At 37.8% G+C, this 18,347-nt stretch overlaps 2 protein-coding genes across 2 annotated transcripts; both read left to right on the top strand.

The window, feature by feature from the left end:
- The first annotated feature begins 577 nt into the window (after positions 1–577).
- chrna5 (cholinergic receptor, nicotinic, alpha 5) lies at positions 578–10,067 on the top strand. The gene is made up of 8 exons (XM_063478517.1): positions 578–718; positions 1,054–1,188; positions 4,556–4,707; positions 4,926–4,970; positions 7,229–7,338; positions 7,564–7,741; positions 7,828–8,523; positions 8,688–10,067. Exons 2-8 carry the CDS (start codon positions 1,104–1,106, stop codon positions 8,844–8,846), a joined length of 1,425 nt encoding a protein of 474 aa, XP_063334587.1. The 5' UTR covers positions 578–718; positions 1,054–1,103; the 3' UTR covers positions 8,847–10,067.
- A 3,067-nt stretch (positions 10,068–13,134) lies between these two features.
- LOC134626269 (UDP-glucuronosyltransferase 2C1-like) lies at positions 13,135–14,804 on the top strand. Its single transcript, XM_063471975.2, has 2 exons — positions 13,135–14,565; positions 14,778–14,804. The coding sequence occupies exons 1-2, from the start codon at positions 13,135–13,137 to the stop codon at positions 14,802–14,804; spliced, it is 1,458 nt and encodes a 485-aa protein (XP_063328045.1).
- The last annotated feature ends 3,543 nt before the right edge of the window (positions 14,805–18,347 follow it).

Below are 18,347 nucleotides of genomic sequence, written 5' to 3'. Positions count from 1 at the left end.
TTAACAGGTTATAATACTAAATAACAAGACTGCTTTTACACACATAAGCCCTGCATACTCACACAAAATTGTGTTTTGTTATGTATTTAGTATTTTACAAAACAAAACATATGACAGTAAAATGTAAATATGCTGTATTGACTTTGGAAATTGGTTTTCAAACAGAATTTGGTTAATATTTATCTCCCCCCTTGCATGTTAACATTTCTGCATCACACAATATGCTGTCACCATGGAAGCAAACATATTGACACAGAATTGTGGGGGGAACTAATATCACAAAATACAGCATCATGTGTGGCAGTGGGCACCAGGTAATGATCTGGAAACTGTTGGTTAGATGCAAAGCAGAGTGGCAGTGGCAGAGCTTACCATTAGCTGCTGTGGAGAGGCAATGAGGTGGCTGCATGGAGGGTGCAATTATTCTTGCCTGTTATTAGTGACCACGAGAATGTTAGAGAAACGGGAAGGATGGAAAACGGTGATGGTGCTGGGGGCTGGGGGCGGACTCTCCTAAGGAACAGGAGGAGGAGGGGATGAGCATGCGTTGCCTGTTCACAATTGGAGGCAGCAGGGAGTGAAGCAGCATCTGTGTAAGGCGAGAGAAAGAACCTGCATGTAATGGAGGAGCAGTACAGCAGCACTGCCGCTGTTGTTTGGACACTAACTACCTTCACATCCACTGTTAATCACTCTTAATGGGACAGACTCAGAGCAGGTATGGATACAGCAGCTGCATGCTCACATATTAAAATGTAATTTTTATCTTGGAGAGGGTCATCTTAGCAAGGTGAGGGTAGAACATATTCTTGACTTATGCAGATGTTGTTCTGGATGTTATAAGTGTGGTTGCAGTTTATTATTTAGTGTAGATGATGCTTATTTGTTTTTCACAGCCTTTCCTCTGAAATCCCTAAATAAGATTTTATTTGGCTTTAATAAAGACGAATAACTTGGGATTTGAGCGTTTACCCAAGGCAAGGTTTATTTACTCAGATGTATAAAGAAGCCACAGTTTTTAATAACTATTGTTTTGAATATTTTATTTTCCAGCTCTGGGATGCCCAAGGTACCAGCTGCGTGGATCGAGTGCCACCTCTGATATGATGTGGAGAGCAGGAGGGGCAGCCACCTCTCTCACACTGCTGCTGCCATTGGTGTGCTGGTGCTACCTGTGCCACTCACTACGTGAGTGTTTTATGACCTGGGAATGCCTGATGACAGAGTAGCAGATTTTTCAACAGAATATTGAAAAAAATTTTGCAAGTCATTAGAGTTCAGCTACAAGGACTGACTCGTATCAGCATGTTAACATAAAATTTTATAGTTTGTGCATTTGCTCTGAGTTTGGAAAAACAAGTTAGCTATCCTCTTACTGATCAAATATGTAAAAATTTCTAAAGCTAGTAAATAAAAGACTGTGTTCAATTTTAAATAGACTTCCTCTGAAAAACACAGAGTGCTTACTTTTTACTATGACACATGATTTTTGCCTAATACTTCAATCATTAACACTCTGTTTTCAGTCGTTATCATTAACTGAAAACAGAGGGTCTGTGCCATGCTAAGTGGATAAGTGGATGGAAAAGATTACCTTTGGTTATGACAAAAGAACAACTGAAGTCACTCTTGGAGAATTAACTTAGTAGCGTTTCTTGGTGGGCAGGTGAGGAATAGTAGAAAGTGAGAAAGGACAGGAATAAGAATATAAACTATACCAACGGGAGGGAAGAAAGGATCTGCTGCCAGCAGTAAAGTATATACAAATATACTTTATTTGTCCAGTATTTTGTAATCTCTTGTTATCAATGTTTTACATATTTGCCAGACTGTGGCAGCATGTGATCTTTAGAGAATTTATCACTGGAATCCTCAGCATCTCACATTATATATTCCATGTTTATTGCATTACATGCTTAGTGTTTTGAGATGCTTCCCACTGCACTAAACAAGCAGAAGCTAACATTGATTTGAGTAAATGATTTAACGTGATTTTTTGTTTTACACAGTATTTAGGTGTAAATATCTTTTCTACTGACACTGATAATGAATGAGCTCCAGGTTTTTCTCATAGGACATACTAAATTTTTTATACTACTTCTTTTATGACTGAGCACATTCCCAGGTTACCAATAAATCATCAATGATGAATGTAGAATCCAGAAGATTCTCCTGCTTGTTTTTCACCCGAGCAGGATGCTGGTGACAGTGCAGAAGAAGCTCCGAGAGATGATGAATTTGCTGATCACACAGTCATTGACTGAGGCTGTTTGAAGCCTTGTCTTTATTGATCCACGCAGCCTGAGAGTGACACCACATATTTGTGGTCAGTCTTGTGGTAGATTTGGAGCCACATTCACTATCCATAAATTGAGTTTATTACCGTGGAGGTGAAGAATCAGTTGCTTCTTGTTTGTACTGGTATTCTGATACAGCAAAGCGATGCAGCAGTTGTAAAACAGTTGAACCCTTAATGTGGTGGAATTGGTTTAATGTCATGACCGCATTCTATGCCACCTAGTCTGTAAGTGCTTTAATTATAAAGAAATTTAGTTTATATAGTGAACAAACTAGGATTAGATGAGTTAAAATGGTTGTTAAACACTGAGTGTATGTTAGCACCCTGTAGTTGTTTGTGTTTTAACAAGTCAGCTGAAGAAAAACTTCATGCCTAAAGATATTCTTGCCTAAAACTATTTTCCTAAAATTTCGCATCAACAGCAATTCCACAATTCACCGTGAACAGTCCAAGTTCAAGTCATGTTTAAAATTTCGCATCTTATGTTTACTTTTGTTACATATGCAGTAAAGATGGCAGGATACATTAGTAAGCAGTGACTTTTATTGAATAGGATTATCCTTCAAATGAGAATCTCTGCATTATTTACAATCGTTGCTCCATATGACTCACAGTGCAGTGATGTGATGAGAAAGGTGTATAGACGTATCAGGTTCTCACACTAGTGAAGGAATGGTACAAAGTAAATAGGAACTGAGCCAAATCGCTGCAGTGCTTCCTCTGATTACATTTTAAATTGCAAACATACATTTCATAAGTACACGTGCATGAAGCACAGTCTAACTGCAGTGTTTTATTTGGATATTGTTCTGAGGCTATACTCTGCAAACATTAACTGATGGCATCTTACACACTGGGAACCTAAAATAAAAATCCCATTGCTTAAATTTTTCTCTAGCTAACCATCATCACCCAGAACATCCCAGCTAAACACGAAAAATGTATTTTGAATGCTATATTCAAAATACATTTCTTTTTGGTCACTCCAATAGCAAAGGCTAAATAGAAAATGTTTGTCTACCATGCTTGGCACTCATGGTAAAGGCTTCATACATTCTCTTTTGTTGTAGTAATCTTAATTATATATTCAGTATGAGTTTGGTTCCTAACTTTGGTTTGCAGAGGTCATAACCAGAAGCGCTACACATAAAACTAATATAAGTTCAGAAAGGTAAATGCAGTGCTGTTTGAAAACATACACCAGAAACAGTGCAGGGAATGGTTTAATTTTTTTTAACATGACTACCCTGTTAATTAATAATGCTATATTAGCAGTGTTGGGGAGTAACGGAATACATGTACCGCCGTTACGTATTTAAAATACAAAATATGAGTAACTGTATTCCGTTACAGTTACCGTTTAAAAAGGTGGTATTTAGAATACAGTTACTTTGTTGAAATAAATGGATTACACGGCGGTACTTTCCTGTTTCATATTGTGGCGGGTCAGGACTGTTTGGGTTTTGTTTGACAGCTACGATCTGTTGTTCCAGGCGGCAGCATTATGGTTGCCATGGTTACAGGGTGACGCTCTTTCTCTGTGTGTTTCCTGGGTGAGAGAGCGCCTTTTTGTTGTTGTTGTTGTGCTAAGCTAATAGGCAGAATGCTACAGGAAAGAATGTAGCATCATGGGCAGTGTAGTCCGAGCTGCAGGGAGAATGGACTGCCATACCCGTTATGTGTCTGTGAGCGCGAGGAGGGAGAAAAAGGCGAGTGGAAAAGTACGAGCTGTCATCGAGCAAAAACGGGAGCTGGAAGCATGTAAATATAATAATAACCACTGCAGGCAAGACGAGTGCCTGACGAGCCCAGTTGTAAGTAAGCTATTAAGACTCGACTGTACACTCTTTCAGCCTTTCAACGCCTCTCTTTGTCTCTCGCAAGCAAAGTTGACCCACACAACAAAGTAAAGCTATTTTTCGGCTACGAGCCCGACACGGAACCCGTATTAGTAAGAGGTCCCTTTACTACGGTTCGGAGCCGCGGACCTAACAATAATAAATCACACAGCAATAGTACATTCACGTAGTTGTAAAAAGCATGATAATATGTTAAGTAATCCAAAGTATTCAGAATACGTTACTCTCATTGAGTAACGTAACGGAATACGTTACAGAATACATTTTGGGGCATGTATTCAGTATTCTGTAATGGAATACATTTTAAAAGTAACCTTCCCAGCACTGTATATTAGATAGATAGATAGATAGATAGATAGATAGATATTTTAAAAATCATGTCTTTTCCATCTCTTAGGTATTCCAAAACTCTCCTCCTACGCAAAAGCAGAAGACAAACTATTCAAATATCTCTTTAAAAACTACCAGAAATGGGTTCGTCCAGTGGAATACCTAAACCAGACAATCCGTGTGAGGTTTGGACTAGCTATTTCCCAGCTAGTTGATGTGGTGAGTATAAAGCAGCACTGATTATTACTGTGATAATGTTTATCTATTTGTTACCAAGAAATCATATAAAGGACATAAAATAGTTTGTTCAAAGATTAAATGCCATTTAAATCACTGCTCTGTTCTCTGTTCACTGCTCTCTAAAAATATAATGTATGTATCACTTAACATAAAATGTGAATGTTCTTTGTACAAAATTTGTTGTTTTACAATTCTAGGATGAGAAAAACCAGTTAATGACAACTAATGTTTGGATGAAACAGGCAAGTACCTCTATATCTGTACTTACAAAATGATGTAACATCATGTTGTGCCATTAATATTTCTATAGCACCTTTCAAATCTAAACTTACAAGAAATATTAAAAAATACATAAAGCACTTGAATAAAAAGAGGGCATATGATAATAGGAGAATGCTCATTCCACAGTCTTTGGGCCAAAACAGTAAAGGTACTCACCGGCTTTGTGTTAAGTCTTGACTGTGGAAGCTGTGACAGCAATTGATTCTTCTATCTGAGAGATCTGGTTGCTTAATGAAGAGTTAAGTATTTTGAGATATAAAGTGGAGCTCTATCATGTAGTGATTTAAAAGTAATCAATACAGTCTCAAATTGGATTCTGCAGGAATTATAAAGCCAGTGTAGCTCTGCAAGAGCTGAAGTAAAATGTTTCTTGCATTGAGTGTTTGTGAGTAGCTTTGCTTCCATGTTTTGTACTAAATGTAGATGGAAAACTGCTGCATTGTTAAATGAGTTGCAGCATTCAATTATATTATTATATTCTGTCTGACCTTGGTTTTTGTTGTCCAACAGCAGGAAATTACACTATTAGGAATATAGTCAGGAGGAATAAGAAGTTTTATGTGAGTTCAGCTGTAAGAAATTAGAAGGTATCTGGTCATTAATGCTAGTGAAGAATACAAGAAATCTTTAGCTTTCCAGTGTGGGTCTGGACCCACTGGTGGACTGCAAAGGTACTACAGGTGGTCCTCAATAATACAGAAATTCAGTTTGGACTCACTCGAATATATACAGTCACATCAGTTTTAATTCACTTTTATATAAATGTATTTATTTATATAAAAGTGAATTAAAACTGATAACAGGAAGTGGTTAGGTTGTGATATTACTCTGGCCTAAATTTTAGTGGTCTTGTATTGAAGTTTGTTTGCCAGTGACAGGTGGGTCACACATGGGCCTTAACACTTTGTATTAACTGGATAGAAATAGCAGTTTATAACCAACAGTCTGTGATCTACAGCACTCTTCACTCTGGGAATGGCTGCTTTGGCTTTTTAGGATGTATTATAACAGAACAGCATAGACTGGACAGGAAAGCTGGGATAGAGAGCCAGGAAAGTTATGTGGGAAATGCCCCAAAGGAGATTTGAATCTAGACTACTGCAATAGCCTTAAGGCGTATGAGTCACACTCTCAATCCAGCAAGCTATACTAACACCCTATAAACCTGATTTCGTAAGGGGAGGCTGAATACACGCCTGCTTCTGTGTAAATAATCATTCTGTACAATATGATAATTTTTAATTCAACACTGTTTATAACTTGCATAGTTCACATTTCTGTATAGCTGTATGTCTCATATTTCTGTATAGTTTTTTTTATTTCATATTTCTGTATAGTTTTTCATATTTATATCCTGTTCATAGCCTGTACATAGCTCGTACTCACTACAGCCTGTACATACTTATAGTTATAGCATATTCATAACATACCTTCATACCGTGTACATTATAACATACCATAATAGACCCATTTCTGTAATATACTTACATATCTATATTATTGCTAATATATATTTGTAATATATCTATATCATGGCTAAAGCACTTCTGGATGGATGCAAACTGCATTTCGTTGCCTTGTACCTGTGACATGTGCAATGACAATAAAGTTGAATTCTATTCTATTCTATTCTATTCTATTCTTATAATAGTCTGGTACATTGCCAGATAAAACTGACATAGCAGTTCATTGTATGGAGCCATGTTCCCAGTGTATTCATGGTTCCTTGTTTTATCTCTTAACTGGTTAAATAATAATTCGCAATGACTTATGGCTTGGATTGTATTTCTACCACCAAACTAGCTTCTCAGAACCTCTTACCAGCCAAATACCAATTACCTAAAGACAGGATTTGTTGTGCTGTCATCTCCCTCCATCATGATAGCTTGAGGGAAACCAGATGTTTGTAACCGTCCTTTTTTCTTCTATCCAGTCATCTTGTTACAGTCCTTATCACTTTCCATTTTCTTTGCCACCACTACCAAATTTCTCTAGTCTGAAGAATAAGTTGTTGTCACTTCTAACTAGCGGTTCCTTCTTGTTCCCAGTCTCTGCGCTAAGTCAACCAGCTACTAGCTCAGGTGCCATGAAATAATTACAAAAACTGACTTTCAAGAAAGGATATGAATTTTCAAATAAGTTAAATATGTATTTTAGCAACCCATTGATAGATTAGTTGTGGTTTTAATTGTTAAATGGACTATTTTCCCTCACGTAGGAATGGACTGACATGAAACTCAGATGGAATCCTGATGAATACCTGGGCATCACATCGATCCGTGTCCCCTCAGACAGGCTATGGCTGCCGGACGTTGTACTGTATGATAAGTATGTCACTGTACTGTATATAAGTAGGTTATTAAAAGATATAATGAAAAGCTTTTTCTTTTTTTCTTACATTTTCCTAATTTTCCAAATGATTTTCATGGTATATAAAGCAAAGAAAAAAAGTGGGGAGTTTAAAATGAAGTAAAGGAAGTTGTTGTTCTGGATGTTGTAGGAGTACTCTTAAAGAAGCTATTAGCTAAAATGTGGACATATTTTTCTTAATAGTTCTGATGGACGCTTTGAGGGAACTATCACCAAGGCCGTTGTGAAGTACAATGGCACAATATTGTGGACACCACCAGCCAACTACAAGTCAGCCTGCACCATTGATGTCACCTTCTTTCCTTTTGACCTCCAGAACTGCTCAATGAAGTTTGGCTCCTGGACCTATGATGGCTCCCAGGTGAATTTCTATTATATAACAGCATCTGCAGTACATTAATATTGTAATAAACACTGATTAATTAGATTCCCTTTTTGATTTAACAGGTGGACATAATTCTGGAGGACTTCCACGTAGACAAGCAGGACTATTTTGACAATGGTGAATGGGAGATAGTGAAAGCCACAGGCAGCCGTGGTCTGAGGACTGATGGCAGTTCTTCCTATCCCACCATTACCTACTTCTTCATTATCCGCAGGTTGCCTCTTTTCTACACCCTCTTTCTCATCATTCCCTGCATTGGCTTGTCCTTTCTTACCATTCTTGTTTTCTATCTGCCTTCAAATGGTGGTGAGAAGATCTCTCTCTGCACCTCAGTGCTGGTGTCGCTTACTGTCTTCCTCCTGGTCATTGAGGAGATCATCCCCTCCTCTTCAAAAGCAATCCCACTCATTGGGGAGTACCTGGTCTTTACCATGATCTTTGTCACACTTTCCATCATTATTACTGTCTTTGCCATCAACATCCACCACCGCTCTTCTTCTACACATCACAGTATGGCACCCTGGGTGAGGAAAATCTTCCTGCATCGACTTCCTAAATTGTTATGCATGCGCAGCCATGTGGATCGTTATGCCACAGCTGGAGTAGCCAGGGCTAGAGAAGCGGTGGGACTGGAAGGGATAAAGAGCTCGACACCTGAGCTCACTCAGCTCCTCTACACTCGACACAACCTAGAAGCTGCTTTGGAGTCTATTCGCTACATTACCATGCATGTGGTTAAAGAAAATCAGGTCAGAGAGGTGAGTTTTGAGGGGTTTTTCATTTGTAAAACAAAATCGTAAATTACAACAAAGACTGTAAACTTGGAAAAAATTACGGATTCATTACCCTGAGTTAGCTTATATATGTGTCTGCCCATAACCATTAAGAATATAGAGACTGCCATGTGCTTCTTCTGTTACAGGTTGTTCAAGACTGGAAGTTTGTAGCCCAGGTTCTGGATCGAATGTTTTTGTGGGCCTTCCTCTTGGTGTCAGTCCTTGGTTCTGCTCTCCTCTTCATCCCAGTTATTTACAAATGGGCCAGTATCATTGTCCCTAGCCATGCTGGAAGTATCCTCTAATAACCACAGTTAGACTAACCACAAATTGAAGCAAAGCACATAAACAGCTACTTCTAGTCATATTTGAGATATGATTATAGTCCTGCTCGGGGTTATTCTGTTTGCTATAGGTGTGCCAGAGCTGCACAGCTACAGCTTTGGGTGCCTTGTTTGCAGAGTGGAGAGAAACAGGCTTTGTCTCAAATCCATAACATGTACTGTTCCTATGTAGGCTTTCAGTATACAGTTAATTGATACTGGAATAATGAACAAACATGTACTCAGAGTAGACATATATACTGAATACTATCAATTTGTAAATGTGTCTATGATGAACAATATTTTTCAACAAAGCACAACTGAAACATAAAAACCCTTAAAAAATCTTTAGGGAAAGGGTATAATATGAGACTTAGTGTGTAGCAGAGTACATAATCACTGTGTAGGATGAATTTGGTTTTAATCTAAATTTTGCATTTGAGATTAAATATTACTTAGAGAAGATCATCTGCATTTCTGTCCACATTTCACATATAAATAAATAACAGTACAATATGATACATGCATTTGGCCTTGTCTGTTTACTGGCATCATTGAGTGGATTTATTGTTGGTTCTGGAAAAAGCTCAATACAATATGGCAAGAACAAATCCCAGAGATTCCCATAAATCCCTTCATGAGGACATGAGAAAAAGCATACCCCATGAAGGCACTGGGACACATTTTAAGCTTTATGTACTAGTTTTTGATGATCTTTTGAACTGTAGAACATAATCATGATTCTCACTTTTACACAGTATGCTCCTATCAGCAATGTCAGATTCATTAGTAGTTTAAAAATAGACTATTCTTGCAGGTAAACACGAAATCTGACAAGGTGCACAACTTTGAAAGAGAACAGCTCGTCTTGGTAAATAAAAGATCAGCATTTCTCCACAATTTCCTTGAATTCCTTTGCCTTTTAGAAGGCTACAGTTATATGACCACAATAGATACAATTATTATTATGCTGACTGCATGTGGATCAGTTATGTCCTTATATGGAAACATTGTCATTTAAATAGTTTCTTTATTCATTCTACCTCGCCCTCTTTGAAAAAGAGCAGACTTTCTTGCCAGGACTTGAATTTCGCAGCACTTCCTTTCACCTTGAGGACATTTACTGCATACTTTGTGGAGACTGTAAGACAATCCATGGACGCAGCACAAAAGACGCTTCAGGGACGGGATGTTTTTATTTCACTGAAGTTTATTACAGAATTAAAAGCTATTTGAGGACGTCTTGCCAGATTGTTTTGTTGTATGACTGATTTTTCATACCTCAGATAATTTTTTCTGACTAAGTGGAATAAAATGGTGGGATGTTTACTTCACTTCTGGAAACGTTTGAAAAACCAGGAAGACTGCTTTTGTCTCCGGCCTTTAGTTGAGCTTGCACTGCCCCCACATGGCCTTATTTTCACATTACAGCTATGTGAGCGTATTGATGAGTGACATTTGATTTTCCACTACACCACTAAAATACAGAGACTATGAGTTGAAATAATAAACATAGTTGGAGAGGGGTAAAGGATGTAAGGAATAAGGACAGCTAAAAATGCAGGTGAAAAAGGATTAATTAGCACAAATACCTGAGTAAAAGGAAAGTAAAAAACCCCAAAATGGGCTTAAACAAAGAATCGGAGGAGAAAAAAAAGGTGAAAGACGGTGAAAGTAGATGCACTGTTAGCAGTGTATTTCTGAAGAGCTGCAGTTTCTAGTCTAGCTTTATGTTACTCCTGTTTAAAGGATAAACTATGCTATGACCACATATACTGTATGTGGTCAGTTGTATTGTAGAGATAATGAGACTTTTTTGGGTTGGTGCTTTAATAGGGTAAAGGCAAAAATGATGATGAGATGAGATAGCCTGTATTTGTCAGTTGCAGTTGCCCACAACCGAGATGACAAACCTTGCTGACCGTACATACAATACACAAACATCACATTGGGGAGACAGGTCAGGCTAGGTATCAAGGGGAAAAAACCCCCATCAGAATGTGTAACACAAAAGGATAATACAAGAATGCAGAGATATCAACACAGCATAACACAATAAAACACAGACAAGCAACATGGGAGAGAATTCCAGTGTGTACTGCTGATCTGGGACCGCTGCAATCTTCGATTGCGCCTCCAGCTGATCCGGTGTCCACATCGGATGGGAGGTAAACATGGGAGGAGGCGTTGGATTCGGGGGAGGGAGGGTGATAGTGAGGGCGTATCAGTATCAGTGTACATGTTTCGTGCGTGTGCATGTATCCCGTGTTAGGCTGAGAGAAAGTGTCACCACGCCCGGTTAAGCGAAGGTCGACAGTCTCCAGTGGACCCAGGTGGCCTTGAAGGAGGTACACAGAGTTCTGACAACAATCCTGTTATCATGGGAAGAATTTGTTGTTCCAGTCAGCTTCGACCTTGGCAGGCCTTCAGCTGGCGCCAGTGGAATAGCCGCATGAGTGAAGATGGTGAATGTTTGGGTTTAGTGCGAACAACTGCATCCAATTTTTGCAGTTGGTCTAATGTCCGTCACTGGTCACCAATTATTTCAGTTCCCGTTGTTCTTCTCCAAGATGTTATCCATATTGCAGAGCCATGAGCTTCTCCAAGATCTTATCCATATTGCGTTCAAAACACAGTCTGAGTACTCACAGCCCTGCCAATCGTCTATCAAGTCGGCCAGCCTTATGGGATTTTGAACAGCTGTAGCTGCTTCTTGTTCTTCGACAAGCCAGGTCCAAGCCAGCTCTAATCAGCCCGAACTCTGTTATCGTGATTCCAAATAGATAGGTAGATGTCGTTCAATGTCCTCCATCAAGAGTGTCGCCAGACACACGACGCAACCGACCATCGAGTATCCGGCAGCAAACGTCTCCGCAGGACAATTAGGCTGTCCCAAGCCCAGCAGGGTGTCAATTCCATTACAGGACCAGTTGATCAAATCCATATTTCTTTAGGTTTTAGAGAACAAGACTGAGAAACTCTTTGAGGGTTAGAGTTAGACGAGACTAGACAAACACATAGAAGCAGCAGCAGGGAAGATAAGGGAGGGAGAGGGGAAAGATGCATCCGCCTCCTCCGAGAGCCAAAGAAGCTTAAAACTTATCAATGCTATTATCACAATGTAGGTTAAAATGAAAACAACATATCTAATTATGCTACTGTTTATTACGTTACCAAATTTAGACCATAAATATAAGATACCATTTGCTACAAAATCTCAGTACGAGTTTCACTGCGTTAGATATGAAAATATAAAGAGCACAGGGTACAAAGAGACACTAGGTAGCTCGCTTATAAATATCCCAGTTTAAAACACAAAGTAAATATATAACTTGAAATTGTGGTGCCCCTCTTATCATACTGTAAAACTTTATTTTCTCTGTGAAAATGTGAGAATAAGCAAAAATTAAGGGTGCAAAATGTTTAAAGAAACTGTTAATACACTCAGCAGTGACTTCACTAAGGGTCATTGTCACTGTCTCATTTATTTTTCTCTTTTACATGATTTTTTAGCATTTCCTGGGCATTGAATTGATCAGTATTCACAACTGATTGTATATTGTATTCAATATTTCACTCATAGAGCCATAAATTAAAGTATTACTAGCGAGGCATTACACATTCCTTCTTCTCTCTGTTTTTGTTTTAAAGTTGTGAATGACAATTCCTGACAGGAGGGCAGAGAAATGGGACATGCAGGATGTTGAGACTAGACTAGAGTGCAAATGTGAACCAGTAAATGCTGCATGCTACAGAGAGTTAAATTACAAGGAAATCTTCAACAGTATTCATTAGATGTTATACACCACTTTAACAAAGAGGCCTCATTGTTCTCCACGTGGTTCTCCATTCCTATAGAAATGCTCAAAGAAAAGCTTATCCATAATCCACTTATGTAAGTTTTTCTGGATTTTGCAATCACGCATTCCATGGTACCTTGGATATATCTCATTGAGAGCTAAGCAACACGTCAATACATACTGGAGCTACGTTATGTAAAACAGGTATGTTACAGATCAATCTTGTTTGTGTGTGTGTGTATGGTCACTGAATTTGGTTTTGTTAAACAAAACCAGCATGCTGCAAAAAGTTGGTGATTTATCTATTTCTACTTTTCCAAAGTGAATCAGAGGGACTTTTTTCTTCTAGGTTAAAGATGACCCCCACTAGAAATGCAACACCATTTCTTCTCTTTGTGATCTTGTTGTGGAGAGTTGGCTGCGGTGGAAAGATTTTGATTTTTCCTTTAGAAGGAAGCCACTGGGTCAACATGGACATCATGATCAAAGCTCTTCATGCTCGGGGACACTCTGTCGATGTGTTACGAACCAATAAAAGCTGGTACATCAAAGATGACTTCCCGCACTACAAACCAATCACAGTTCCTGTTGTTGAAGTTTTTAATCAGGATTTTCTTAACCTCATTCTGAAAAGGGTATTTAGCATTGAAAGGGGGGAAAGCTCGGTTTTTAGCTTTTTGAGTTTGCAGGTTGAAATGTTTAATGCCATGTATGATATGCATGGAATCATATGCAAAATGGCTGCTATCATGCTTGAAGATGCGAACTTGATGAGTAATTTAAAGGTGCGCAAATATGACCTAGTCCTCACTGACCCAGCATGGGGTGCAGGCATATTAATCGCTCATGCTCTGAAATTACCTCTGATCTATAATGTACGATTCGCAACTAGTGGGGAGGGACACTTGGCCATTGCACCTTCACCATTATCTTATATCCCAATAACTGGTTCTGGACTGACAGACAGCATGACTTTCATACAGAGAGTCAAAAATCTAATTTGCTATGTCATCTGGCAAGCACAGGACATATTTTTAATCCATCCTCAGTATCAAGCTGTTTGCAATAAATTCTTTGGCTCAGATGTTACATATAGTGGCTTATTACATGGCGCAGACCTGTGGCTCATGAGAGTGGACTTTGTGTTTGAGTTCCCTCGACCGACAATGCCTAATGTTATCTATATAGGAGGATTTCAGTGTAAACCTTCAGAACCACTTCCTGAACACTTGGAGGACTTTGTGCAGAGTTCTGGAGAACATGGCTTCATCCTCATGTCTCTGGGGACTTTTGTGAATGAACTTCCTGCTGATATAACAAATGAGATCGCTGCAGCTTTTGCTAAACTGCCACAGAAAGTCATCTGGAAGTATAAAGGTGACAGGCCAGTTGGTCTGGGTAATAACACTTTATTAGTTGATTGGATGCCACAGAATGACCTTTTAGGACACCCTAAAATAAAATTATTTGTGTCACATGGAGGAACAAACGGAGTCCAGGAAGCTATTTATTATGGAGTTCCCATTGTGGGCCTACCTGTGTTTTTTGACCAGTATGATAACCTGCTTCGCTTGAAAGAAAAAGGAGCAGCTAAAATTCTTACATTAGCCATTGTGGATAAAGATGATAATTTTCTGAAGGCCATAGAGGAAGTCCTGAATGATCCCTCCTACAGGACTAACATGCAGAGACTTTCCAGGCTACACAGAGATAAACCAGTAATGCCACTGGATAACGCCCTCTTCTGGATAGAGTTTGTCATGAGGCACAAAGGAGCAGCTCACCTGAAAGCAGAGTCCTACAGAATGCCCTGGTATTTCTACCACTCTGTAGATGTAGTACTATCTTTTCTAGCTGCTGCTGCAATAATTACTTTTTTATCTCTTGTGTTTTTTAGGCTGGTATGTCTTGAAAAATGCCTGAAAATTAAAACTAATAGGTTGAATAAGAAATGATAAGACATGGTTTGTGTTATTTTGCAGATTTAAGTGAAGTAGTTTTCTCCATTGTGTTTTGATAAGTTATGTTACAAATCAAAGCTACTGTCAAATGTGAAAGTTCATTCAATTGAATAAAAATTACAACCATAAAACCCTGATCCCTGTGTCCACAGTCTGTAGGTCCCCATGGTGAACAGTAGAATGTGCTTTTTCTATTTTAATTATGCAGGATAATGTTTGCTCTGAGATAGCCTTCCCAAACCCCAACCTCAAATTTATTAAAAATGTTCTGTGTGGATTAGAAACAATTTATTGAATACAAATACATTTAATTACCACAATAAAAACATAATAATTGTAAATTTGAAAGCTATACACAGTGAGTATTTTTTATTGTATTATATACATATTAAATACATTTTTATGATGGATTGATGGAAATAAGGGGTCACAAAAATGTGAATACATCTCTAAGAAAAATATAAAACATTAATGTCTGCATGCTCTAGAGTGAAAGCAAAATGCAGACTATTTTATAAAGCACCACTGTATAAAATGGTAAGTACATCCATGCCTTTGATCAAAATGTTTTATGAAGAAACAAGAAACAGCAAGTTGGAGCAAGTCTTTTTTCAGATGTGTTGCTGATAAACATCTGTGAATGCCGATGCTTCGCAGCCACTACACTTTCAGAAAACATTGCCACTCATTCTGAACATGATCATTGCCTGCAGTCATTAATTAGCTGAAACACAGAATGAAGAGGAACTGGGGGTGGGAACGCTGTTGTCTTTCTTTTTATGTTTGATTGATGAACCATATAGGCATGCTGTCTTTGAATCTGCAGGCACATCATCTGTGGTTGGAAAGTTTCAGTTAAATAGAGGTCACAAGTGTCATTTGGACATGTGTTTAATGAGTTTCAACACTCGTGGGCTTTCCTTTTGTCTCTTTTCCGGTAACCATCTTTACTGACAGAATTAACTATTCTAATTCAGACAGCACGAAACACTCTTTCACACATTTCCTGTGGTCTTCCTGTAAGACTGAGTAAAGCAACAAAGACGAACCTTCTGGTTTCAAGTATTAAAAAAACATTTGTAATAAGTTCCCAACATTATGTTTTCTTCATGCTTCATGCTCAATCCAGCTCAAGATTAGAAGACAAAATAACTACTCTTAGGTAATACATGTTGTATTAGATAATACATGTCATCGTGTTGCATCCATCTTACATTACCAATTTTGTTTCACTGCATATATTTATTTTAAAGTACTTTTAGTACTGTACTTTAGTAAAATGTATTACTTGGCATGCTGCTGATTAATGTTATCGGACTTTTCATCTCTTTTATGCTCATGTTAGGCAATAAAGTCACCTAAATGATTGTTAAAAGGCATCAAAACTATGTCTATTATAGCACAATGAAACACAATGCGATCGCTTACCTACAACAGTGTACGCGTCTTCAAAGTTTTCAGAAGGCAATGAAACCTCAGCTGCCAGATTGTTTGGACACCTGATGATAAAATGTTGTTAATGATCAGATTTCATTACTGCTCATGCTTTTGTTGTTATTACACATTTTTTAAGTGTACAGATGTTGAAAATAAAAATATAATCTTACGTGTCATCATACTCTGTGCTGAAAGAGTCTTCTTTTTCTAATAAAACACAAACAAAAAAAAAAAAAGTGAAATACAGAAAAAAATAAAGTTGATCAAAATAAATTTCTATTTATAACAGGTGTATATAGCTCATTTTTGAAAGCTTTGAAAAATTTAGTCGTTAATGAAACAGATGTGATTTGAATAGTTTGAAAAGGGTTTTTTTCTTTGAAAGAATATGAATGTGTGAATGTTTGTCGAATTACACAGAAATCCTTTGTTGGATTAGAAACGAGCAGAACACAGATAAGTCATCATACGTAATTTTATTAAAAATTCCCTAGAGTATGTCTTGACTGTAATTCCATTTTGACCATACCATCTTCCCACTCTTCCTGCTCATGCTGTTCCTCCAACATGTCTGAATTTGCCTGCTGAGTCGTTACACTGTAAAAACAAAACAAACTAAACATATTTCACTGGTACATTCATTTTTGCCTTCAGTATATAGAATTTTACACAAAAAGACAAAACATAAAAAAAAGATTTTTCTAATAATAAAAATCAAAGAAGTATCAAACAAATTATGCATATTGAATTAAAGCTCACCGTGGTCTGCAAGAAGTTGCGCGAACTGTTGAAACACAAAACAAATATAATTTTAAAGCAACATATTGCATGCAGGTATATTCAGCTATATTATGTGGTTGGTTTGATTAATCAATATACAATGACTTGTGAAAAAAATGTGAAGCCTAAAATTATTTTTAATTATACTTATTTGACCTATTTTGTTTGAAATCCACCAAAGACATGCCCCGAGTGATAGCATCAAGATTATTATTCCAACATGGAGTAACACTGTAGACACCAAATCAACTGGAAAGTAAAATAAGATATATTTCAGTATAAAAATAATACATTATTATAAAAATATGTCTATTTAAAGCATTTTTGAAACATTCAGAAACCCTTACCTTTGACCTCAAGAAATACATTGTTTGTTCCATGAACTGTGTACTCATGCTCATAAAAGCATTTTGATGGCAGCACTATGCAGCTGTAATGACCTGAATCCCTCAAAACTGCGCCATCGATGATGAAAGTTGTCAGCATCTGAGAGACATTAAAGACTTGCACTTGGAGAATCGTGTCATTCTTCCTCAGGTAAGCGTAGATAAATTTACATCCACCAAGAGTTTGAATATGTTGAGACACTGTGCACTGGAATTCAACATGGTGTCCCTCATGAACAGTGGATGGCCCAACTATTGAAATATCTGCTGGGAGAAAATTGGCTGCATGGAAACAGGAGAAAATGAGTGGAAAGAAATAACAATGACATCATGTGTTCAGGAGTCAAAACACTTACCTATGACCAGAATCTGAATGATGTTGTATCCTTCCCTGGCTACTTCAGAAAGTCTATAATGTTTGGGGGAATAAACACAGCTGTAATTTCCACTGTGATGAAGACCAGCTCTGGGTATGGTGAACTTGGTGTCATTTTGATCTTGCTTCTGGGTGAGATTCTGGATTCCGCGTCCATTTATTAACAAATAAACATGAACCATGGAGTCTTTCTTTTTTCCAAATGTGCTGCATGTTACATAAAGGTCACTGTTTTCACTTATAATCGTCTGCTGGGCCAGGATCTTTGCAGGACAAATATCTGTGTGACATCATAGTGAGTAATATATGCAATGAAGAAAGCAGCTTAATAACATTTAGGAATACAAAAGAGACATATCTTATAATGAGTAAAACTGAACTTACCTTGGGTTTGGCTTATGACCTGATTTGTCAGAATACCTTGAAGAAAAGAAGTGAAAAATCAAACGAATCCTGTCAGCTTAAATAGATAGAAAACAGTTTGACTGAAAGACATAGATGTTATCTGTTAGTGTACTCACACAGAAGAGCGATTATTATGTTCATCGTTATAGACAATGAGCCGCCCTCACCGACTCTCTGCAGCATATTTTCTGAAAGCTTCTCAAAAGTCTTGCTCAAAACCACAGAGAGTGAATATGGAGAAACTACACTTCCTGTTATTTGTAAGATGACACGTGATATTTCAACATTTTTGACTGGATAAAAAATAATATCTACAAGAAAATAAAACCCATAAGAGT

This window comes from Pelmatolapia mariae, linkage group LG1 (genome assembly GCF_036321145.2).
Source record: "Pelmatolapia mariae isolate MD_Pm_ZW linkage group LG1, Pm_UMD_F_2, whole genome shotgun sequence".
In the NCBI taxonomy this organism is placed as follows: Eukaryota; Metazoa; Chordata; class Actinopteri; order Cichliformes; family Cichlidae; genus Pelmatolapia; species Pelmatolapia mariae.
This window is presented reverse-complemented; position numbering and strand designations above follow the sequence as displayed.

Coding starts and splice junctions, on each gene's coding strand:
- chrna5 (XM_063478517.1), top strand. CDS start 1,104: ATGATGTGGAGAGCAGGAGGGGCAGCCACCTCTCTCACACTGCTGCTG. Junction 1,189..4,555: donor CTACCTGTGCCACTCACTAC/GTGAGTGTTTTA, acceptor TCCATCTCTTAG/GTATTCCAAAACTCTCCTCC. Junction 8,524..8,687: donor AAGAAAATCAGGTCAGAGAG/GTGAGTTTTGAG, acceptor CTTCTGTTACAG/GTTGTTCAAGACTGGAAGTT.
- LOC134626269 (XM_063471975.2), top strand. CDS start 13,135: ATGGACATCATGATCAAAGCTCTTCATGCTCGGGGACACTCTGTCGAT. Junction 14,566..14,777: donor CTCTTGTGTTTTTTAGGCTG/GTATGTCTTGAA, acceptor CTGTGTCCACAG/TCTGTAGGTCCCCATGGTGA.